Genomic DNA, 19,279 nt, shown 5'->3' on the forward strand with positions numbered 1-19,279 from the left:
GGTGTGCTAGTATTTGATGCTCTGAAAGCATTTTCCTTGATTGAACCTCGAGCCTTTGCCATGTCAAGACTAGACGCTGTATTTATTTGTTGGGACGAGCACTACTTGTACGCTTCGAAACATCACCACCAAAGGAGGCGCCATCGGACTCAAAGTAAGTTTCAAGCTTAACATTTAAAGCTGGATCGCCAGGTACAGCCCTAGAGCCAAAATCAAGATAACACCAGACTTGATACGGACTGGACATCTCGGATCAGCTGTCAAGAAGCAGGAGCTACAGTAATAGGTAGGCCATTTAAAGAGGCACCTGTTCCCTTGCCCGGCAGACTCTCGACTTGATCATCCTTCCCACCTTCATACCTTCATACCACACGCGGACAGACTGGCACACTCTGACTCCCGGGTCCAGCCAAGGAAAAAGCAACTATCCCCAAGCACGAGCATAGCTAGGCATCAGCTTCGCTCAGCATTTCTTGCTTTTTTCTTACCAGCCTGTCATCGTGTCAACTCTTCACATTGTACGGCATCAACCAACAACCATCAAACCTGATCTCTCACCACCGCATCTTGCCGTGGTGTCGCCTCCAGCAAACCCGCCCCCAGTCAGCCCAGCACGAATCAATCAATCACTGCCAGCACGCGCTACAAAGTGCCGCCAGCCGCTACTGCCGAGCGCTCACAGGGGATCCTCCCCCCACTGCAACATCTCGATACCGGGGCCTGAGCCGCTAGCCCGCAAGGCTGCATCTGCCTAGCCCAGACCCAACCAACCGTCTTTTTCTCTTCGCCGTCGATTGCTGTCGACTTCCATTCCCATTACAAAGCACCATCGCGCGTCTTCGCTTTTTCTCCTTTCTGAGAAGAAGCAAACATTTCATACTCCCTTCTTGGAGCGCCTTGGATCCTCGGACGCGCAACCGCAAACCGCTCAGATGGCGACCCCTCAGTCCACCACGACCGACGACGGCGGCGCCCCAAAGCACGAGCAGATCACATTCCGCTTCTGCTCCGAATGCTCCAACATGCTGTATCCCAAGGAGGACGAAGAGCTGCGCAAGCTGCAGTTCACCTGCCGCACCTGCCAGTACACCGAGGATGCGCAGTCGACCTGCGTCTTCCGCAACGTGCTCAACAGCTCGTCTGGCGAGACGGCCGGTGTCACTCAGGATGTCGCCTCTGATCCCACGGTTAGTGATGCTCCCACTCCCGTCATCTGCCTTCCCTGCGGCGGTGTCGTCTACTGCGGCACCTGCGGCGACCCTCTCATCCGCGATCCCGATGACGAAGGCTTCGACGACCCTCTCTGGACCTTGAGCCTGTTTCAGGGAGACCTGCTCTCGTCCGGCCACAGCAGCGAGGACATGGTCGAGGACGACGTCGAATTGAGCGACGAGGAGGAGGAGCACGAGTCCCCCCGAACCAGCCTCGGCAGCCAGGGTTTGTGCGAAGAAGAACCCAACGGATGCAACGATGCGTAAATGCACTTCGCCCCCTCCGGCTGCCCGCGTCCTCCTACGACGACCTCTGCGGGAGCAAGGAGTCTTTCGCCTGTATCATTATACAGCACATGGATCCAACGGACATTGTTTGACTCTGGTGTTTTGTCGCGCCTTGTGCCCATCAGATACCCTTTTGATTGGCAACCCAGGTCTTTTGGATTGCATCTATTTTGCTTTCTACATCATATCCCAATAGGACTGGCTGGCTGACTGAGTGCTCATTGTCTTGCTTTCCCCGACGATAGCTCCCACGATCCAACAAGACATGCCCGAAATGCGGTCATCAAGAAGCCGTCTTCTTTCAGTCACAAGAACGCAGTGCTGATACTGGCATGGTGAGCGCCTGCGCCCGCCGGCGCCCTCCCCACCCCCCTGCCCTGGATTGTTTGTTAACATGGCTGGCGGTCAGAAACTGTTCTACGTCTGCTGCGACTGTGGTCACATTTTCGATTAGAGACGCCTACGGACTTCGCTCGAGGGCTACGAAGAGACGAGAATATATCGTGAAAAAGAAGCGGAAAAGGAAGAAAGGCAAAGAGAGATGAAGAGGCAAAGGAAAAGGGAGCGAGAGGAAAGGAAAAGAGAGGAAAGAGAACGAGAAGAAGTTGAAAGAGAGGAAAGGGAAGGCGCATCAAGAGATTCGGCTGGCGATGTGGTGTTTTTTTATTCTTGATTGTTTTCTTATTCTTGATTGTTTCTTCTTGATTGTTCGTTTGGTGTTTTACTACCCTAATAATGGTCGGCGTCAGGAGGGGAAAGCTGTACGGAAAATTGTCATTTTCAGGGTCTACAAAGTACCAGGATTGCACACGGCATAGACGACTGATAAACGAGGTCAATGGCGTTGAGGGGATGCGTTTACGGTTTGGTCAGGCTGGTGTGGTATCACGCCATGCCAGCATGCCATTCACAGGTCTGTTTCACGGGACTCTTTCAGTCCTCTTTATAAAAAGCGCACATGTTGTGGCCGCTCGCTCTTTCGATAGCTCGTATACTTTGGTCATCAACGTTTAAATTGTGCACACCAAGTTTGCAGTGCAATGTATCCGTGATGTTTCTCTTGTTGTGAATGTCTCGTCTCGTAAACGCCGTGTAGAGTATATGCCGCCAGAGAGTTGTTTCGTAATCGTACATGATCCCGCCTCGTACAAGGGACAATGCCTATGCTTTGTTGCCTCTTGACATGTGTCCAAGCCCATTTCCCTGGCTCTGTCTCCATCCTCTTCTCTCCTCCGCTCATTCTACCCTCCTCCATCATCTTCCCGTCCCCATCTTCTTCCTCCCTGCTCATCCTTTACGCCTGCATCGGCGCCATGGACAAGATCTTGCTCCACTTCTTGCGCTTCAGCTCGGCGCCCACGACGCCGTTGATGCGCGTGCCGACGGGGTCGCCCGACTTGTTGAGCAGGACGCAGGCGTTGTCGTCGAAGCGGACGACGGTGCCGTCGCGGCGCTGGGTCGGGTAGCGGGTGCGGACGACGACGGCGTGGCGGATGTCGCCGCGCTTGACCTTTGAGGCGGCGGAGATGCCGGCCATGCCGCCGGAGGAGGAGCCGCGCTGTTCTTGGACGACGACGACGATGCGGTCACCTATTCTGGCGTGACGCTTTTGGCCGACGACGAGGGCGCATTCGACGAGGGCGGCGCCGGAGTTGTCGATGCAGTTGAGCATCGTCTGGAGAGAGAGAGGAGCGGGTTAGACAGAGGCAGAGAGGGGATGCGGTCATCAATGGAGTGCGAACCTTTAGTTGAATCATCGTGACGGGCGCCTCCCTTTGCGTGGAGGCTGTGAGTGACCAACAACAGCAGGTACAAGCGTCTTATGCAGAGCTCATCCAATCTCCAATCCAATCCAACCGTCTTCAGAGGCATCGCCAAAGCCCACCTTTGGAGTTTTCGACGCTATTTGACATCACGTGCTCCCACTCCCAGCTAGCACGTTCCTTGCGTCTCTATGTACTAAGCTGCTGGCTAATCCTCGGCTGTCTCTCCCTCTCGCATATCTGACCAGGGCCTGGATCTTGGTTTGCCTGAGCGGCGGCTGAAAAGGGTAAAAACGGGAAGGGAAAACTGGAGCCGGCCAGCAGCATCTCCATCCGTCGCCCGGACAGCCAGAAAAATGCGGCATGGGGGTTGGTTTTGGATCAAATGGCTACGTATGATCTGCCGTCTATTTTGGTTGTCTGTTGTCCTTGTTTCGGCTGGGCGGCTGCTCTCTCTGGACCTGTTGTTTTTCTCGGTATTTTCCCACTTCTTTTATTCTGATTCGTGCAGCCCCTGCTAGTCGCTGGAGCTCGGCAGCCAACCAGACGCTTGGAGCCGGTTCGTTCCTGCAAGGCGCCCCTTTCGCTCACTGGCAGCTTTCACTTCTTTGCTCACTTTCATGACATGCGACCTGCGCTGAGGTGGACATTCACAGCCTCGCTTTTCTCCTTCTTCTTCTTCCTCTTTCTTCTTCACTCTTCTTCTCCTGCTTACTACCTTACCTTATCCCTTTCTACCTACACCGCGATCAACCATCACTCCATTCCTCTCCTTGCCCCGTTTATTCGACTGTCACTACTACCGCGGCGCCATTTCCCTCAGCTGGCCGGATAGGGTAGCTGGCAGAGTTATGACGTCGAGACGCTCCCGGTGACAGAGACCTTCCTTCGACGGCGCAACTCGCTCCCCGTGCGCTTCGAGCTGCGATTCTCATTGACGGAGCGACGCCAGGCGCAGCAGATTGCGAAGATACGGGAGGGCTTACAAAGACGCCCTTGTCGTGTGTTTCATCGGTGGCCGCAGCTGACAGACGAGCCGTGGAGGTCAGAGTGATGAGGAGGGATTCGTGAGGTCTCTCTGTCCGCTCCTTGAAACCAACCGCCTGAATAGCTGTCGCCAACCGACAGAAAACCCCTCATTTCCTCCTGGCTCTCTGTCGCCTTTTTGTTGGGTTTTCGGCTGGGCTCATAGTAGTCTGAGGACAAGTCTCCCCGTATTGACATGCCGCCCTCCAAGGCTGCCGGGGCAACGGCTAAGAAGCAGCGCTTGACGCTGGCCCAGCTCGCCGCTTACGACGACATCCTTACCGATGCGCTCGTCGACCATGTCAGTAGACTCCCGCGCGCGAGGCGCCTGCTCAAAACGAAGCTGTTTCGTGTTCGACTAGCTAATCTGTTGGGCGCCAGGCTTTTTATTGGGCTACGGTTCCCAAGAACCGCTCGTCGTATCACCCGTCTCGGGGCATCCGGGAGGGCGAGGTTGCCAAGATTATCCAGGAAGAAGTCATTGTCCACAAGGATCTCGAGGCGGCTGAGAAGCGCCTGTTGACGTCGGTGGACGGCCTCAAGAGGTTCGTCAGCGGCCTCAAGCTGGAAAAGGAAAAGACCGACTTCGTGCAACATCTGCGACGATATCTGCGCATCTACATGCCCGATTGCCCCTGGGAGGTCAGCACCACCAACCGCTACACCATTGTCACGCACGAGGCGTGCGTCATTGCCCGGCGATACATCAAGCGCAACGAGACCATCAAGTACCTCTCCGGCATCCAGATCAACATCACGCCCGAGGAGGAAAAGGAAATCACGGTGCGGAAGAAGGATTTCAGCATCGTCGTCAGCTCGAGGAAGAAATGCACCAGCTTGTTCATGGGGCCGGCGCGGTTCGCCAACCACGACTGTCGCGCCAACGCGAGGCTCATGACCACGAGCCAGTCCACCATTGAGATTGTCGCGTCTCGGCCCATTGAGGTCGGCGAGGAGATTACCGTCACGTACAGCGATTGCTATTTTGGCGACAACAACTGCGAGTGTCTGTGCCGGTCGTGCGAGAAGGAGCTGAAGAATGGCTGGGCGCCCGCGGATGGGGCTGTGAATGTCAAGGTTAGCGTGGAGGAGGACGAGCCGAAGGAGACGTACTCTCTGCGGAGAAGGCGGCGAGATGACAGCATCGGCGGCTCCTCGCGGACGCCTTCCGTGACGCCGGACATGCGGCCTCGCATCTACAAGACGAAGCCAAAGACGAAGATGCGAGATGCGCAAGAGACGTCTGCGATTCCGACGCCGGCGCCAGAAGCGACGCCGCGCGGGCGAAAGCGAACCATGGAGGCGATTGCGACACCGCCCATTACACCAGCCAAGAGACCAAAGTTCTTGTCCGAATCATCAGCCGCTTCGTCGAACTCACTCTCGCTTCCCAGCATAGTCGCGAGCGGTGACGATTCGCTGAGCACCAAGAGTGGGACTCCGAGCCACGCGGGTGTTCCCGAGACGACAATCGCGTCTCCAGAAAGGGAAAGCCCGCATCCCGAGATACAGACGCAGACGCCGCCGAGTTCCTTTTCAATAGAGACTGTAGACGAGACGAAGAGCGAAGAGCGCCAAGATTATATAGAGCTGGCCAACACCACCGTGGAACCGGTGTCTCCCCAAAGTATGGGCAGCCGTGCTTCCCCCGACGCGATACCGACGCCGATACCGATGCCGCCGGCGGTCGTGGCTCCCGCTCGAACGGCCCCTCGGCCACCGCGGCTGATGACCATGTCGATATCCTCCATTCTCAACGATCCCTCGCCTATCGACGATTCAGCGGAACTATACTATTCCTTTACGACAAGCCGAGTGGCGAGTGAGCCTGCGGTCCTGTCAACACCGGAGCTCATTCCTAGACAAGAAGACGTGCGGCGGGAACAGGAAGAGGAGCGAATTCTGCCGGAGATCAAAGTCGAGACGGAGATTGTCGTGAAAACGAACATACAGACTGAGCCCGAAGCTGAAACCGAAGCAGAAGCTGAATCAACAATAGAGGTAGCGACAACGATTACTGAAAAGCCAAGACGCGGCCGCAAACGACAGGATGTACCCCCCAAGCAAACAGCGCCGCCTCCAGCTCGGAGACGCACACCGGGCGATTATGTGCTGACGCCCCTACTTCTCTCGGAGCCCGACATGGCGTGGATTCAGTGTACCATCTGCAGCAACTATTTTGTCCAGCAGAATGCCTACTTCACACGGTCATCATGTCCTAGGTGCGAGCGGCATTCGAAACTCTACGGCTATGTGTGGCCCAAGACGGATAAGACGGGACCCGGGGACAAAGAAGAGCGGATCCTCGACCACAGGATGATACACCGCTTCCTCGACTCCAACGACGAGCGGCGGGCGAGAGGCCGGAAACTGCTGAGCGCGAGTAAAGACAACACGGAGGAAGCGGATGGGGAGAGAGGCAGGGCGTCTAAGAGAGGGCCCAACAGAGCGGGCGACGATAGCCGGAAGGAAGAGAATTCAAGAGTTCGGCGTAGTGGCCGTGCGAGACGGATGAGCAGCAAACTTGCGGAGTGGTAATGTATTGGTTATATATGGACTGTAACGTGCACGACTGGGGCAGCAGCGCAACCGACCCTTTTGTGTTGCCTTGGGCGTTTTTATTACTTTGACGGGCGATGGAAGGGATGATTCGACGCAGATGCGCGTTTGGCGTAATAAATGAGGAATCTATTAGTAGGTAGTAGACTTATATATCAGATATGCCCGCTAATGCCTTGTTTGATACCGGACTTGTATTTGGCATCACGAGGTTATTCATTGTTCATCTTGTGCAACAAGACATGCATAAATGGGCGGCAGGGTTTGAAACAAGGTGACGAGATGCACTTGTATTAGACAAACAGCGGCATCACAGGGATCAATCGATGCAATGCCGAGGATGCAACCGCAGCTTTGCTGACCAGCATGAGGTGGACGATAACTGAGGGGAGAATGGCTGCATCATGTGGTCGCTTTGTTATTGACTGGATGGCCGCCGGATGGCTTTCCGATAGTATGACGATGGATAGGCGTCGAAACGGGGTCTCACGTCGTGGGTTCCCCGGTCTCTTACTGGGCGGTCCGCGACATGCTGGACCTTGGACACGATTGGCTGGGGTGGGCGGCCCTTGTGGCTTTGTCTCAGATCAACGTCAACGCTGTTGTTGACGTAGGCATTTGAAATTCTTCTTCCTTCATCATCATCTGGTGATTGATTACGGAGACTTTTCATCATTTGTGAGTCTGCTTGGGGCTGGTTCGTTTTGTTTCTGTGTTGATGATGGACGAGGGTGATGATTCGATGGGTTGACTGACTTGATGCGGGTTGTTGATAGGCTGCGACGATGATAACCTTATATCTCATCTCTCTGCTTCGTGAGTTGGGCCGATATTCATTTTTTGAGTCGAATGTTCTGGGAGGCAGGGTTTCAATCTCGAGGGCTGATGGCCGAATGATGACGGGATGACGGGATGACGGATGCTGACCTCTCTGTTTCCCCTTGCAGTCGCCCCAAGAGCGCACGCAGTCCCGTCCTCGCCAGCAGAGATTGTCCTCAAGGGGGACTGCTCTCGCGACGGGCTGCTGTACGACTGCGGCAGAAACGGGCTCGTCTGGACGGCGGGCGCGGTGCGCATGAACCACATGCAGGTCGTCGGGTCGCACAACAGCTACCACGTCGAGGCGCCCAAGGCGGAGCGCGACCTGCAGAGCGCGGCGGCGCCGGCGGCGATTGACTTGCAGTATTCGCATGCCGCGCTGGACGTGCAGCTGGAGTATCTGCATTTGCGGAATCTAGAGTGAGTATGATCTTTTTTTTTTTACCTGTGAGGAAGTGAAGTCGTGATGACTGACATTTTGGATGATGGATTTAAAAAAAAAAAGGCTGGATTTGCTGGCGGATCCGGATGGAGGCATGTATAGCGAGCCGCTGATTCGGAGGTTTGCCGGGCTGGGCGTGCCAAACGATCCTCTGCTCAAGAAGAAGGGGACAAAGGTGCTGCACATCCCGGACGTGGACTACCACACTACGTGCTCGACGCTGGTGTCCTGCCTGCGCATCATCAAGACGTGGATGGACGCCCACCCGGACAGCGTGCCCCTGCCCATGATGATGGAGTTCAAGACGGCCGAGAGGCTGGGCGAGCGGCTGGGCGGCGCAAAGGTGGTCCCCTGGACGACGGAGCTGCTGGACATTGTCGACGCGGAGATCCGGCAGGTGTTCAACCGGTCGCAGCTGATTACGCCCGACGACATCCGGAGGGGGGGACTGACGCTGGAGGAGAGTGTATTGAGGTACGGGTGGCCGGACCTGGATAGCGCGAGGGGGAGGATCTTCTTCTTGATGGATAATGGGCCGGTGGGGGATGTGCGGGATGCGTATGTTGCGGGGAGGGAGAATTTGGAGGGGAGGGTGTTATTTACGAACAGTCAGCCTGGGCAGAGCGATTGCGCGTTTCAAAAGGTGAGTCTTTATGACATTCGGGAGGAGGATGGCCCCATGGTTGTGGTGGATGCTGATGATAGTGACCGGAACAGCTTAACGATCCTTCTACGGACGCGGCGGTCGAATTCATCCAGGAGCAGGTCAAGGCGGGCTACTGGGTGCGCACGCGGGCGGACGAGCCGCTGGTCACAGTCGTCGAGCACAGCTGTGCGACGGAGAGGCGGGATCGGGCGCTGCGGTCGGGGGCGCACATTGTGTCGACGGACTTCGCGGCGTTTGGGATGAGTGCGCGGTGGGGATGCGATTACGCGGTGAGGTTGCCCGGGGGGAAGGGGGCGAGGTGTAATCCTGTTGTTGGGAGGTGTGAGGGCTTGTTGGAGCCGGAGGAGTATACGGCGAACTGAGGCTGGATGAGAGAGAGGTCTATGCGGAATCTGAGATTGTATGTTGTTTTGTGTTGAAGGGGGGTTGGTGTTGTGCGGTTGAGGTGAGGAGATGGGAGATATCAATGCGACTGCATGGTTTGATGCTGCTTGCATCGGGGACGGATCTAGAGACAAGACAGAATGAGTGTATACATGACAATGAGAAATGACTGATTGAGTTCCTGTCTGTAAATTGACCGGTATACATATGTGTTGAGGGAACTTTTATCATCTCTATGTTCATCAGTCGTTAATACAGGCATGAGATGTTGCGATATGCCGTGTGCGAGTGTAGCAGGCTATATAAGCTCAAAAGTGTGGACCAGATTCCAACAAATAAGCGTCATTGGTCTAGGGGTTAGGATTCAACTCTTCCATTACCACGAAAAGTTGAGGCCCGGATTCGAGTTCCGGATGACGCACGATTCAAGAATTGTTTTTTTTTTTTTTTTTTTTTTTTTGGCTATATCTTTTTGTTTTTGCATTCCAGTAACATGTCCTTTTATACATTCATTTTTTCTAAGATTTGTCTTTCTTCCAGCTTACTTCGCTGCATGCCAGCAGCTGTGTCGTGGACTATTCGTACCTTAGGTAGACGGAATTGTAAGGGCAATCGCGGGGAAACATCCATTGCTGTGAACTCGGATTGCGGGGGGCGGGGGAAGTTGGTTGTTTAGGATTGCAACTCATAGATTTTGCTTCGATTGCTGGGTAAGTTCCCGGGCATTGACTCTCACGTCTGTTTACTGAATCATTGACCATTGCATCACATGTGCTTGTGATAGGCCACCTCATCTTCCCGCTGGTGCCTGCAGGCGTCACTCACCTTTATGCCGAGCCCGAGATCGCTCATGAGCCCCGCCGTCTTGACTAACATCATGTCCTACCAGCAACTCAGCCGGATGAGCTTTCTGCCGGGTTCATCAGAACTTCATAATACCTCCTCTCAATAACTTGGCCATGTCTGAAGAGAGCGCCCCCAAAATCTTCGTCCCCGCCGCAGAGGCCCGGCGTCTCGTGCAAGACATCCTCAAAGGCAACGGCGTGTCCGCAGACCATGCCGCCATCATCGCGCGCTGCCTCGTGGCCGCGGATCTGCGAGGCGTCGATACGCACGGCATGAACCGCATCCCGTCTTACATGGAGCGTGTCCGACAGGGCGTCTTGAATGCCAGTGCGCAGCCGGAGCTGAAGCAAGTCACGCCCGTCGTTGCGCAGGTCGATGGACGCAATGGGTTTGGCTTCGTCGCGGCTCACATGGGCATGCAGGCGGCCATCGAGGCGGCCAAGGTCTACGGCATTGGGCTGGCGAGCGTGAAGCACTCGAATCACTTTGGCATGAGCGCGTGGGTGGTGCAGCAGGCGCTGGACGCGGACATGATGAGCCTCGTCTTTACGAACTCGAGCCCCGCGCTGCCTGCGTGGGGAGGCAAGGAGAAGCTCATGGGCGTGTCGCCCATTGCGTGCGGCGCGCCTGGCAAGGGGGACATGGACAACTTCATCCTCGACATGGCGCCGTCGGTGGCGGCGCGGGGCAAGATTTACAAGGCGAAGCGGCGGGGCGAGAAGATCCCGCTCGACTGGGCGCTGGACAGCGAGGGCCGGCCGACGGACGACCCGGAGGCGGCGCTGGGCGGCGTGATGCTGCCGATGGGCGGGCCCAAGGGGTCGGCGCTGGCCATCATGATGGACGTCTTCTCGGGCGTGCTGTCGGGGTCTGCGTTTGCGGGCCACGTGACGAACCCGTACGACCCTTCGCGGCCGGCGGACGTGGGACACTTTCTGGTCGCGGTGAAGCCGGACCTGTTCATGGACCTGGACGAGTTCCGGGCGCGGATGGAGTACCTGTATAAGCGCGTGGTAGGGTCGGAGAGGGCGGCGGGGGTGGAGAGGATTTACTTTCCGGGGGAGATTGAGCAGTTGACGCAGAGGGAGAGGGAAGGGAGCGGGATTCCGCTGGTGAGGGCCGAGATGGATGCGCTGAATGAGGAGGCGAGGAGGGTTGGGGCTGCTGAGCTGGTGGTGTAAGTGCTGTATTACGAGAATGTTGAGTTCTGGCATTTGATATCAGGCTGTTTGTAGTGATGCTGCTCGATGTGGATGATACGTGTTATATGTGATGAAGACATTCACGGGCTGATATCAAGGTGATACTAGTTGTGTAATACATGTATCTCAGGTAGGTACATTATGCAGCGTGGATGACTTGCCTCTGCCAGCTTTTCCCCGATTCGTCCCCCGCATTTGCTCGGATTCAGCTGTCGAGTCTATAAGAGCTGTGTACGACGTAGTATATAGAAGAAGCGAAGCTGCTCTCAAGCGCTGGAACTAGGATACAAGCTGCTTCCAATAATCGTCCAGCAATTTCCAATATCTAGGAACTTTGTGTTGCGATGTGTAAGCGCTATGTGAGGCATTACACACATCTTCTTGCAAACATGCCTCTATCTCTCGACTAAACTTCGTCGAGATCTTAGCTCCAATCTTCCCGTGTCCTTATCAGCGGCTGTTTGGCGGGGCACACATGCCCGGCTTTGGTGATGCAACGCTGATATCAATTCCGTGACGGCTGTGATATTTTGTTTCTCTGCGGCTATTATCAGAATGAACCCTGATGGGCAAGGAGGGGTTGTTCTGAGCTTGAAGCTTCGACGGAGTGGGTGTTGTTGACTGTCTATACTGCTACAACAACTTGATTCCATGCACAACAGGATCAGACGCCTTCTCTGATCCTCACCATCAGCATGCCCCTCCACCACCTCCCCAGGCCAAAGTTCCTCAAGGGCATCCCCTCCAACAGCATCCGCATCATCACCATCCTCATCGCCGTAAACGCCCTCGTCTGGATCGCCTCCGCCATTGTCCTGCACTTCCACCCGGCCCTCATCTCGCCCGCGGCGCTCTCGTACGCCCTCGGCCTGCGCCATGCCCTGGACGCGGACCACATCTCGGCCATTGACCTCATGACGAGGCGGCTCATCGCATCCGGACAGCGGCCTGCCACCGTGGGGACCTTTTTCTCGCTCGGCCACAGCACCATTGTCATCATCACATGCATTGTCGTGGCGGCGACGAGCGGGGCGCTGAGGGACCGCTTTGACGGGTTCCAGAGGGTGGGCAACATCATCGGGACGAGCGTCAGCGCGGCGGTGCTCATCATCCTGTGCCTGGGGAACGGCTGGGTGCTGTACAAGCTGGTGAGGCGGCTGAAGGAGGTTCTCGCGCAGCGGAGACGCTTTAGTGAGGAGCAGGACGTGGATGGCGAGGTGGACGCTGCTGGGGCTGCTGCTGCGGCGCATGCGAATGACCAGCTGCAGCTTGAGGGGGGCGGGTTTCTGATTAGAGCTCTGAGAGTCATGTTCAAGACAATTGACCGGCCGTGGAAGATGTATCCGCTGGGCGTGGTGTTTGGGCTGGGGTTCGACACGAGCTCTGAGATTGCGGTGCTGGGGATTGCGAGCATTCAGGCGGTTCAGGGGACGAGTATCTGGCTGATTCTGATTTTCCCCATTTTGTTTACAGGTGAGTTTCCCTCCTTGGCCCGGGTTGATTCTTGTTTGGGATCCTGACTTGATTGCGTTGTCTAGCGGGCATGTGTCTTGTGGACAGCACCGACGGCGCGCTGATGATGGCCTTGTACACGTCCAAGGCCTTTTCACGAGACATTGTTGCCATATTGTACTATTCGATTGTCCTCACTGGCATTACGGTGGTTGTCTCTGCCTTTATTGGCATCATCCAGGTCCTGTCGCTGGTGCAGAACGTCGCGGATCCGACGGGCAGCTTCTGGGACGGCGTGTCTGCTGTCGGTGACCACTTCGACATCATTGGAGCGAGCATATGCGGGGTTTTTGTCATTGTTGGGATCGGGTCTGTTGTGGTGTACGGGCCGTGGAGGAGGCGGATGGAGAGGAGGAGTATGAGGGCTGTTGTGGTGGAAGAGGAGCGTGAAGATGGGGGAGACGAGGTTGAGCGGGAGGAGCTGCCGCCGGGTTTGGAGCAGCGGGAGGGCTCAAAGATGGCGAGCACGCAGGTTGCAGTTGTTTAGCAAGTCGATGAGTTTAACGGCCTTTGCACCTCGAGTTGTCGGCTTTGGGATCTGCTGTATGGTTCACTTGCAGTCCTGAATGAGTCCGTGTAACAGAACAAAGACGGCGAGCACGCATCTTGCAGTTGATTAATGAATCGATGAGTTTACGGCCTTTGTACCCCGAGTTTTGGCTATAGAATTTGCTGTATGGCTTACTTACAGTCGTGTTTGAACCTGCGGACAAGCCATGCTAAGAAGAGCCTCTTTGCCAATGTCACAATGCTTCAGTAACCGAGGATGTTTCTGATCCCATTTGTAAGCTTGTTAACAGACGGAAAGTCTTGAGCATGTAAATAAACATCTTAACTCGATCTCATGCCATGGCAACCCTTACAGTACGCATTGGCAACCGTATGAGAGAGACCCCAGACTGCCACCAGCTTACAGCAGCAAGCCTCGGCGCCATCCAGCGCTAGTCAAGTGTTCATGAATCGAAGACGTGAGGCTCTTTGACAACAATGGGCTGATCCAGCCACACAGTATCACCACAACCATCAGCCATGAAAACTGCGACTTTTCGTCAAGATTCTTCCCTCTTCGTTGCCCGGCTTCGGAGGCAGCCTGATACTGATAAGAAGAAAGCTTATCGCCATGGCCGGCATTCTGGAAAGGCCCAAGAAGGAAACCGCGCCCGGTAAGGCGCCACCGCCCGTCTTAGTCATATACACCAGAATTCTGCCTTGAAGCTGCTTCTGCCTGCGACAGACTGCTGCCGTCTATCCTTTTCCCCGACATCAGCTTCCAGGACTATACGAGGGAGTCACTCGCCGACTGTGCAAGTTCAGTGCCGAATATGCGGCTTTTGGCTATATGCCATGTGACGATGCGGCACAATTCAGCCTCGTCCCCCCGCGCGCGTTTTACGTGTACAGCCCTTCGGGTTGGTTGCCTGCCAACTGCCTCCCTATCTTGACCGTCTATTCTTGGGATACGACCTCAATGGGAAAGGCTGGCCCTCGGATTGATTGATCGCCCAACTTGTCCCCCAACAGCGCCAGAGAGATAGACGAAAGAGAATGCGATGGTCGAGCTGCCACGTGTTGGCGAGTCTACGCACTGTCGCGCGGCACTGGATGGTGGGGAATCGCGCTGGTGTGGCGGCTGTCAGGGTCTTTGCATGTCTCAACGAGTTCCCCAGAGGTTGAGCGACGTCTGGCGGCGATCGACGCCCTCATGTTTTTGCGCAGCGGCCCGAGTACCGTTTACTTGGAGGTACAACGAGCTTTGAGCCTCCTGAACGAGCACCGCGTCGCGTTTGCGCCTCTCAATATCGGGGTTGCCGCTACTTGCGCTTCCTGGCCCCTTTGGCGGCGTGAACTGCTATTAGGCCAGGAAAGACAATTCCAATTGCTCGACTTCCTATTAGTGGCGGCGCCTCGGTTGTGCTGGAATCCTTCACAGTTGTGGTTCCTCCTCTCCCGGGCACGTTGTGAAATCTTTTCCCAAAGTCCGAGTTTCGGGTACGAAGCGGTATGGATGGTGTTCTAATAAGCGCCATGCGTTGATGCAGCGACGCTGCCTGCCCGGGAGGATTTTCGGGTTTGGACCGCTCTTCGGAAAGCGTCAACTGCGATGTCGTCGAGCACCCCGAAGGAGAAGGTAGCTGACGGGCACCTTTGCTTCTGCCAATGGGGGGTAGTAGGACTGCAACTGGAAGCGAGGCATATGACAACTCTGGCGCTCAATAGTGGCCTGCGAGTTTGTCATGTCAAGCCAATGCTTGCACTCGAAACGACCAGACAAGTCCAGGCCATGCCTTAGACCGCCCGGCGTCGGAAGGGTGGCAATGTTGATCCTAATGTGGGCTATTTCGCAACCGCGCAACTATGTAACTGCTTGTCACATTATCCCTCTTCTGTCGGAGCAGCCTGGACAACGAGCCGTGAGATGCAAGGAGCCAGAGAGCACTTGTTATGCACTGCGTTGCTTGGGCTTGCAATGGTGGTCAGCATAAGACGCGGTCAGAGACTCAGAGAGAATGATAGGCCAGTAACGTCCTCACGATATCCCCTGCATGCCGTTCTCAACGCTTGGCCTCTGCCCGTCGCCCACGCAATCCGCTTCCTGAGAAGCATGCTGATCAACAATGCGATAGGCAGCTGTCCCCAAAGTTGGTGGATTGGACCCTGAAAGAACAAAAGGGAGGACAAAAACCCTTGAGCCCTCCATCCCATCCCGCTAGACAGTTGGCGGCTGTGGGCCCTTGCGCTCAGGGGGAACGTCGGACCCCACGGATTCAAACAACGATTCAGTGGAGACGCTTGCTGCTGTGCCGGACCGGGCAGAGATACACCAACCTGTGCATTTATCAGCCAGAGGGAGCTTTGTTCTGTGAGAGCGAAGGCGTGATTACAGACACGGTCTTGCACGCCACCAGTCCGAATTGCATGGCTGACAAGACACAGTATACACTTGAGTATATGCACATGCACCTTGTTCGGGCTTCAATGGCCTTGCCCACCATCGTCTGGCAGCGCTGAGCTTCTCTTCCGGAAATTTTAGACAACTTTGGCTAGAACAACATGCGAGGGACGCTCGTGTGACAAAGAGGCCTCATGCAGATAGATCCTTCAGCAGCAGAGGTTTGCCCAAAAGTGAGCCCCAAACCTTGATGGCTATAGTACGAGTATACCAAAATTAGGTGGTGTTTGCCCCAAACTCTCGCGCAACTGGATTACGAGTCACTCACTGATGGCGGCCTGGAGCTGGCTTCGGTCGAGACTGGCTTCCGCGGCGAGTTCTCCCGGGACGTCTTCTCCATACAGTATTCAACGTCGCACGTCCACGGGCGGCTCCCAAGCGGTCGGCCGATAGCGCACCCCACAAAGTACAGATCTCGAGTCCTGCGGCTGCAGCTAAGATTGGGTCTAGCATGGGTTTAGAGGCCTCTCCCTCCGATATGTCACACAGCTGTCCATCTGCTGCTGTCGGTGTAGTCACAAAGCCACGCCCAGTTAGCCTCGCCTCGTCCGGGCACTTTAGGCATGGCAAAAGGTACAAGGTTTGGGGCGAGAAGAAAGTTTTGTATGTAAGAATTAGGACGGAGTATATAATGCCCCTTGTCTCTCCCCTATCTGCTCTGTTGTCTTGGTCTTGTCATGTATACGATATCCTAAGTTCTTTGCGTTTTGTTTTTTGTTCCCTCCCTTATCGTTGCGTGCTGCTTCTAGACAAGTTCACCTGCCATTCCTTTGAGCAGGAGAACTTTGCTGTTTTCGATACCCTGCGATAGAATATAGACACGATGCACGGTTACAGCTCCTCCGAAGAGTCGGACGACCCGCGTCGTCCGCGCTCGCAACCAGCCTCGTCAGGCAACAACCAGGACCAGAAGAAGAAGCGGAAGAAGAGACTGCCGCCGCAGCAGACCATCAACAGACTCTGGAAGAGGTTCTCTAACCGCAAGTTCCACAAGGCGGTTTCGGTGCTTCCCTTTGACCCTGTCGTGGCGCCGCGATCTGGGCTGGATCGCCCCAATGAGCTCCTCTCCGAGGGTTACGAACGCGCTGCCGAGGAATGTCGGCGCAAGGTGCAGAAGATTGTCCAGGAGTGCAAGCGGGTTAACATGAGATATCGTGACCCTGGTTGGGATCTGGTGAGTAACAGCTGTTTTCTTTCACATGATGTTTTTTTGGCTAACACTTGTTGCAAGGACTGGGATCTCAAGTATGAAAAGGGCAACACCCTCAACTACATTGGAACCGAAAAGTTCGAAATTTCCAAGGCTACGTTGCTGGGCTCCAAGGCGGTGGTGCCCAAGGCGGTCAAGAGAGTCCACGAGATTTTCGAAAAGCCCACATTCATGAAGGATGTCAAGGGCAGCGATGTCAAGCAGGGAGGCCTGGGAGACTGCTGGCTCATGTCCAGCCTGACCGCGCTGGCCAGCGTCGAGGACGGCGTCCCGCGCTGCTGCGTGGCTTACGATACCAGTAAGAGAGATACACATTCATACTGTATACGGTGGCGATGCTGACTTTTTTTTTCCCCTTAGAAATCGGTATCTACGGATTCCTCTTCTACCGGGATGGAGAGTGGGTCTATTCGATCGTCGACGACAAGCTGTACCTCAAGTCCCCCTGCTGGGACTCGCCTAGCATGCAGCGGGACCTGCTCCAGCAGATCGACCGCGAGGACGTCGAGTCCGTCTACAGGAAGACGTACCAGACCGGCTCCAAGGCGCTGTTCTTTGCCCAAAACAAGGACCAGAACGAGACGTGGGTGCCGCTCCTTGAAAAGGCCTACGCAAAGGCCCATGGCGACTATGCCTCTCTTTCTGGCGGCTGGATCGGCGAGGGTCTGGAGGACCTCTCCGGTGGAGTCACCACTGAGCTGCTCACCTCCGACATTCTGGACCTCGACGCCTTCTGGGACAATGAGATGTCCAAGGTCAACAAGGAGTTCATGTTTGGCTGCTCGACCGGCCTCTTGGACTATGGCTACGGCCAGCGCGACGGCATTAGCGAGGCACACGCCTACGTCGTCGTGGATGCCCGCACCCTCAAGTCGGGCCAGCGGCTGGTCAAGCTCCGCAACCCCTGGGGAGAGATCCGCAAGGGCCTCTGGGAGGGCCCGTGGAGCGACGGCTCCAAGGAGTGGACCACCGAGGTCCAGGAGGAGCTGGGACACAAGTTTGGCAGCGACTCGGTCTTTTGGATCTCCTTTGAGGACCTGGTCCGCAAGTACACGCACTTTGACCGGACTCGCCTGTTCCGGAATGACGACGACTGGCGCTGCTGCCAGCGATGGATCGGGGTCGACGTCCCGTGGAAGGCCGATTACCATGAGAAGTTCCGCGTCAAGCTGACCAGGGACTCTCCCTTCATCCTGGTCCTGGCGCAGCTGGATGGAAGATACTTCAAGGGTCTCCAGGGCCAGTACAGCTTCCGCCTGCACTTCCGCCTGCATCACGAGGATCGCCCCGACGCGGAAGACTACATTGTCCGATCTCACGGGAACTACTTTATGAAGCGATCGGTTTCCGTCGAGCTCCCGGATCTTCCCGCTGGAAACTATACCGTCTATCTCAAGGTCACAGGCCAGCGTGATAGTCGTGAGCCGTCCGTCGAGGAGGTGGTCAAGAGGGAGGCCAAGAACCGGGTCGAGAACGAGAAGCTCGCGCAGGTGGGCTACGCGTACGACCTGGCGCACAGCAAGGCCTGGGAGCACATGGAGAAGGTGGCCAAGATCCGCAAGCAGCGGGATCAGAAGAAGGCCTCTGCGTGCCGCCAGGAGGAGCGTCGCAGGCAGTGGGAGAGGCGCCACATCAGCCGCGACATTGGCAAGAAGCAGAAGAAGAAGAACACGGAGAAGAAGGAGCGGAAGAAGGAGGCCAAGCGGGAGGCGGCCAGAAAGGCGGTGGAGGCGGCCAAGAAGGTGGAGGAAGAGGTCAAGCAGCAGCCGGCAGCCGTTGAGATCAAGGAAGGCCTCCCCACTCCGTTGACACCCGAGGGCAATGGCAAAGATCCCATGGACGCGGTGATTGAGGCTATTGACGTGGCCAAGGTCTCGCTGGACGACGGCTCCGACTCTGACTCTACTGGTGACCCCACGGATACGCCCAAGTCGGAGGATGCCATCGTCTTCCCTTCTGCGGACGAGAAGAAGGAAGATGTGCCTCCCGCCACGGAAGACGCAGAGGAGCCAAAGCCCGCTGCTGCTGAGGAGGAAGAGAAGTCTGCTGCGCCGCCGCCAGCTACAGTCACCCCAGAAGTCGAAGACTCTGACGACGGCGACTCCTCCGACTCGCCCGTCGAGGACTGGGAAGAGCTGTACAGCAGCGACGACTACACGCGCAAGCCGCGCCAGTTCCCGTACCCCAGCCCGCCCCCGCGCGACGAGTACGACACGGAGGAGGAGAACATGCCGGCGCCGTGGAACGCCGTGTGCATCGTGGGCATCCGGGTGTACTCCAAGGACCCGAACCTGCAGCTGTCGACGGTGCTGGAGGGCGGGGAGCTGGACGGCATGGGGGAGAAGGGCCAGGCGGACCTGGACAACGCGCAGAACAATGCGGGTGGCGTGGGGATCACGG

The 19,279-nt window shown here is 56.2% G+C and overlaps 7 protein-coding genes and 1 non-coding gene across 8 annotated transcripts; 7 read left to right on the top strand and 1 right to left on the bottom strand.

Moving 5' to 3' along the window:
* Positions 1 to 932: 932 nt before the first annotated feature.
* BBK36DRAFT_1119506 (hypothetical protein) lies at positions 933 to 1,953 on the top strand (the record flags this gene model as incomplete). The annotated part of the gene is made up of 3 exons (XM_024890598.1): positions 933 to 1,187; positions 1,745 to 1,834; positions 1,909 to 1,953. 3 exons carry the CDS (start codon positions 933 to 935, stop codon positions 1,951 to 1,953), a joined length of 390 nt encoding a protein of 129 aa, XP_024749537.1.
* An 840-nt stretch (positions 1,954 to 2,793) lies between these two features.
* On the bottom strand, positions 2,794 to 3,265 carry BBK36DRAFT_1200376 (ribosomal protein L14; the record flags this gene model as incomplete). Its single annotated transcript, XM_024897130.1, has 2 exons — positions 3,242 to 3,265; positions 2,794 to 3,174 (listed from the first exon to the last, which is right to left on the bottom strand). Exons 1-2 carry the CDS (start codon positions 3,254 to 3,256, stop codon positions 2,794 to 2,796), a joined length of 396 nt encoding a protein of 131 aa, XP_024749538.1. The 5' UTR covers positions 3,257 to 3,265.
* A 1,219-nt stretch (positions 3,266 to 4,484) lies between these two features.
* Positions 4,485 to 6,826, top strand: BBK36DRAFT_1119269 (hypothetical protein; the record flags this gene model as incomplete). The annotated part of the gene is made up of 4 exons (XM_024890570.1): positions 4,485 to 4,589; positions 4,670 to 5,637; positions 5,683 to 6,160; positions 6,290 to 6,826. 4 exons carry the CDS (start codon positions 4,485 to 4,487, stop codon positions 6,824 to 6,826), a joined length of 2,088 nt encoding a protein of 695 aa, XP_024749539.1.
* A 623-nt stretch (positions 6,827 to 7,449) lies between these two features.
* On the top strand, positions 7,450 to 9,187 carry BBK36DRAFT_1135336 (hypothetical protein). The gene is made up of 5 exons (XM_024892611.1): positions 7,450 to 7,502; positions 7,623 to 7,663; positions 7,795 to 8,086; positions 8,172 to 8,751; positions 8,826 to 9,187. Exons 2-5 carry the CDS (start codon positions 7,633 to 7,635, stop codon positions 9,135 to 9,137), a joined length of 1,215 nt encoding a protein of 404 aa, XP_024749540.1. The 5' UTR covers positions 7,450 to 7,502; positions 7,623 to 7,632; the 3' UTR covers positions 9,138 to 9,187.
* A 311-nt stretch (positions 9,188 to 9,498) lies between these two features.
* Positions 9,499 to 9,580, top strand: BBK36DRAFT_t90. Its single transcript has one exon. It is a non-coding gene; the product is annotated as a tRNA-Gly (tRNA).
* Positions 9,581 to 10,118: 538 nt separating this feature from the next.
* On the top strand, positions 10,119 to 11,186 carry BBK36DRAFT_1119721 (Malate/L-lactate dehydrogenase; the record flags this gene model as incomplete). The annotated part of the gene is made up of 1 exon (XM_024890621.1): positions 10,119 to 11,186. One exon carries the CDS (start codon positions 10,119 to 10,121, stop codon positions 11,184 to 11,186), a length of 1,068 nt encoding a protein of 355 aa, XP_024749541.1.
* A 716-nt stretch (positions 11,187 to 11,902) lies between these two features.
* On the top strand, positions 11,903 to 13,206 carry BBK36DRAFT_1119439 (high affinity nickel permease; the record flags this gene model as incomplete). The annotated part of the gene is made up of 2 exons (XM_024890589.1): positions 11,903 to 12,680; positions 12,746 to 13,206. The coding sequence occupies 2 exons, from the start codon at positions 11,903 to 11,905 to the stop codon at positions 13,204 to 13,206; spliced, it is 1,239 nt and encodes a 412-aa protein (XP_024749542.1).
* A 3,286-nt stretch (positions 13,207 to 16,492) lies between these two features.
* Positions 16,493 to 18,597, top strand: BBK36DRAFT_1106267 (cysteine proteinase; the record flags this gene model as incomplete). The annotated part of the gene is made up of 3 exons (XM_024889210.1): positions 16,493 to 16,843; positions 16,901 to 17,177; positions 17,240 to 18,597. Coding segments are annotated over 3 exons (1,986 nt in total), but the record flags the coding sequence as incomplete, so codon positions are not given.
* Positions 18,598 to 19,279: the final 682 nt, after the last annotated feature.

Source organism: Trichoderma citrinoviride (genome assembly GCF_003025115.1).
Source record: "Trichoderma citrinoviride strain TUCIM 6016 unplaced genomic scaffold BBK36scaffold_7, whole genome shotgun sequence".
Lineage (NCBI taxonomy): Eukaryota > Fungi > Ascomycota > Sordariomycetes > Hypocreales > Hypocreaceae > Trichoderma > Trichoderma citrinoviride.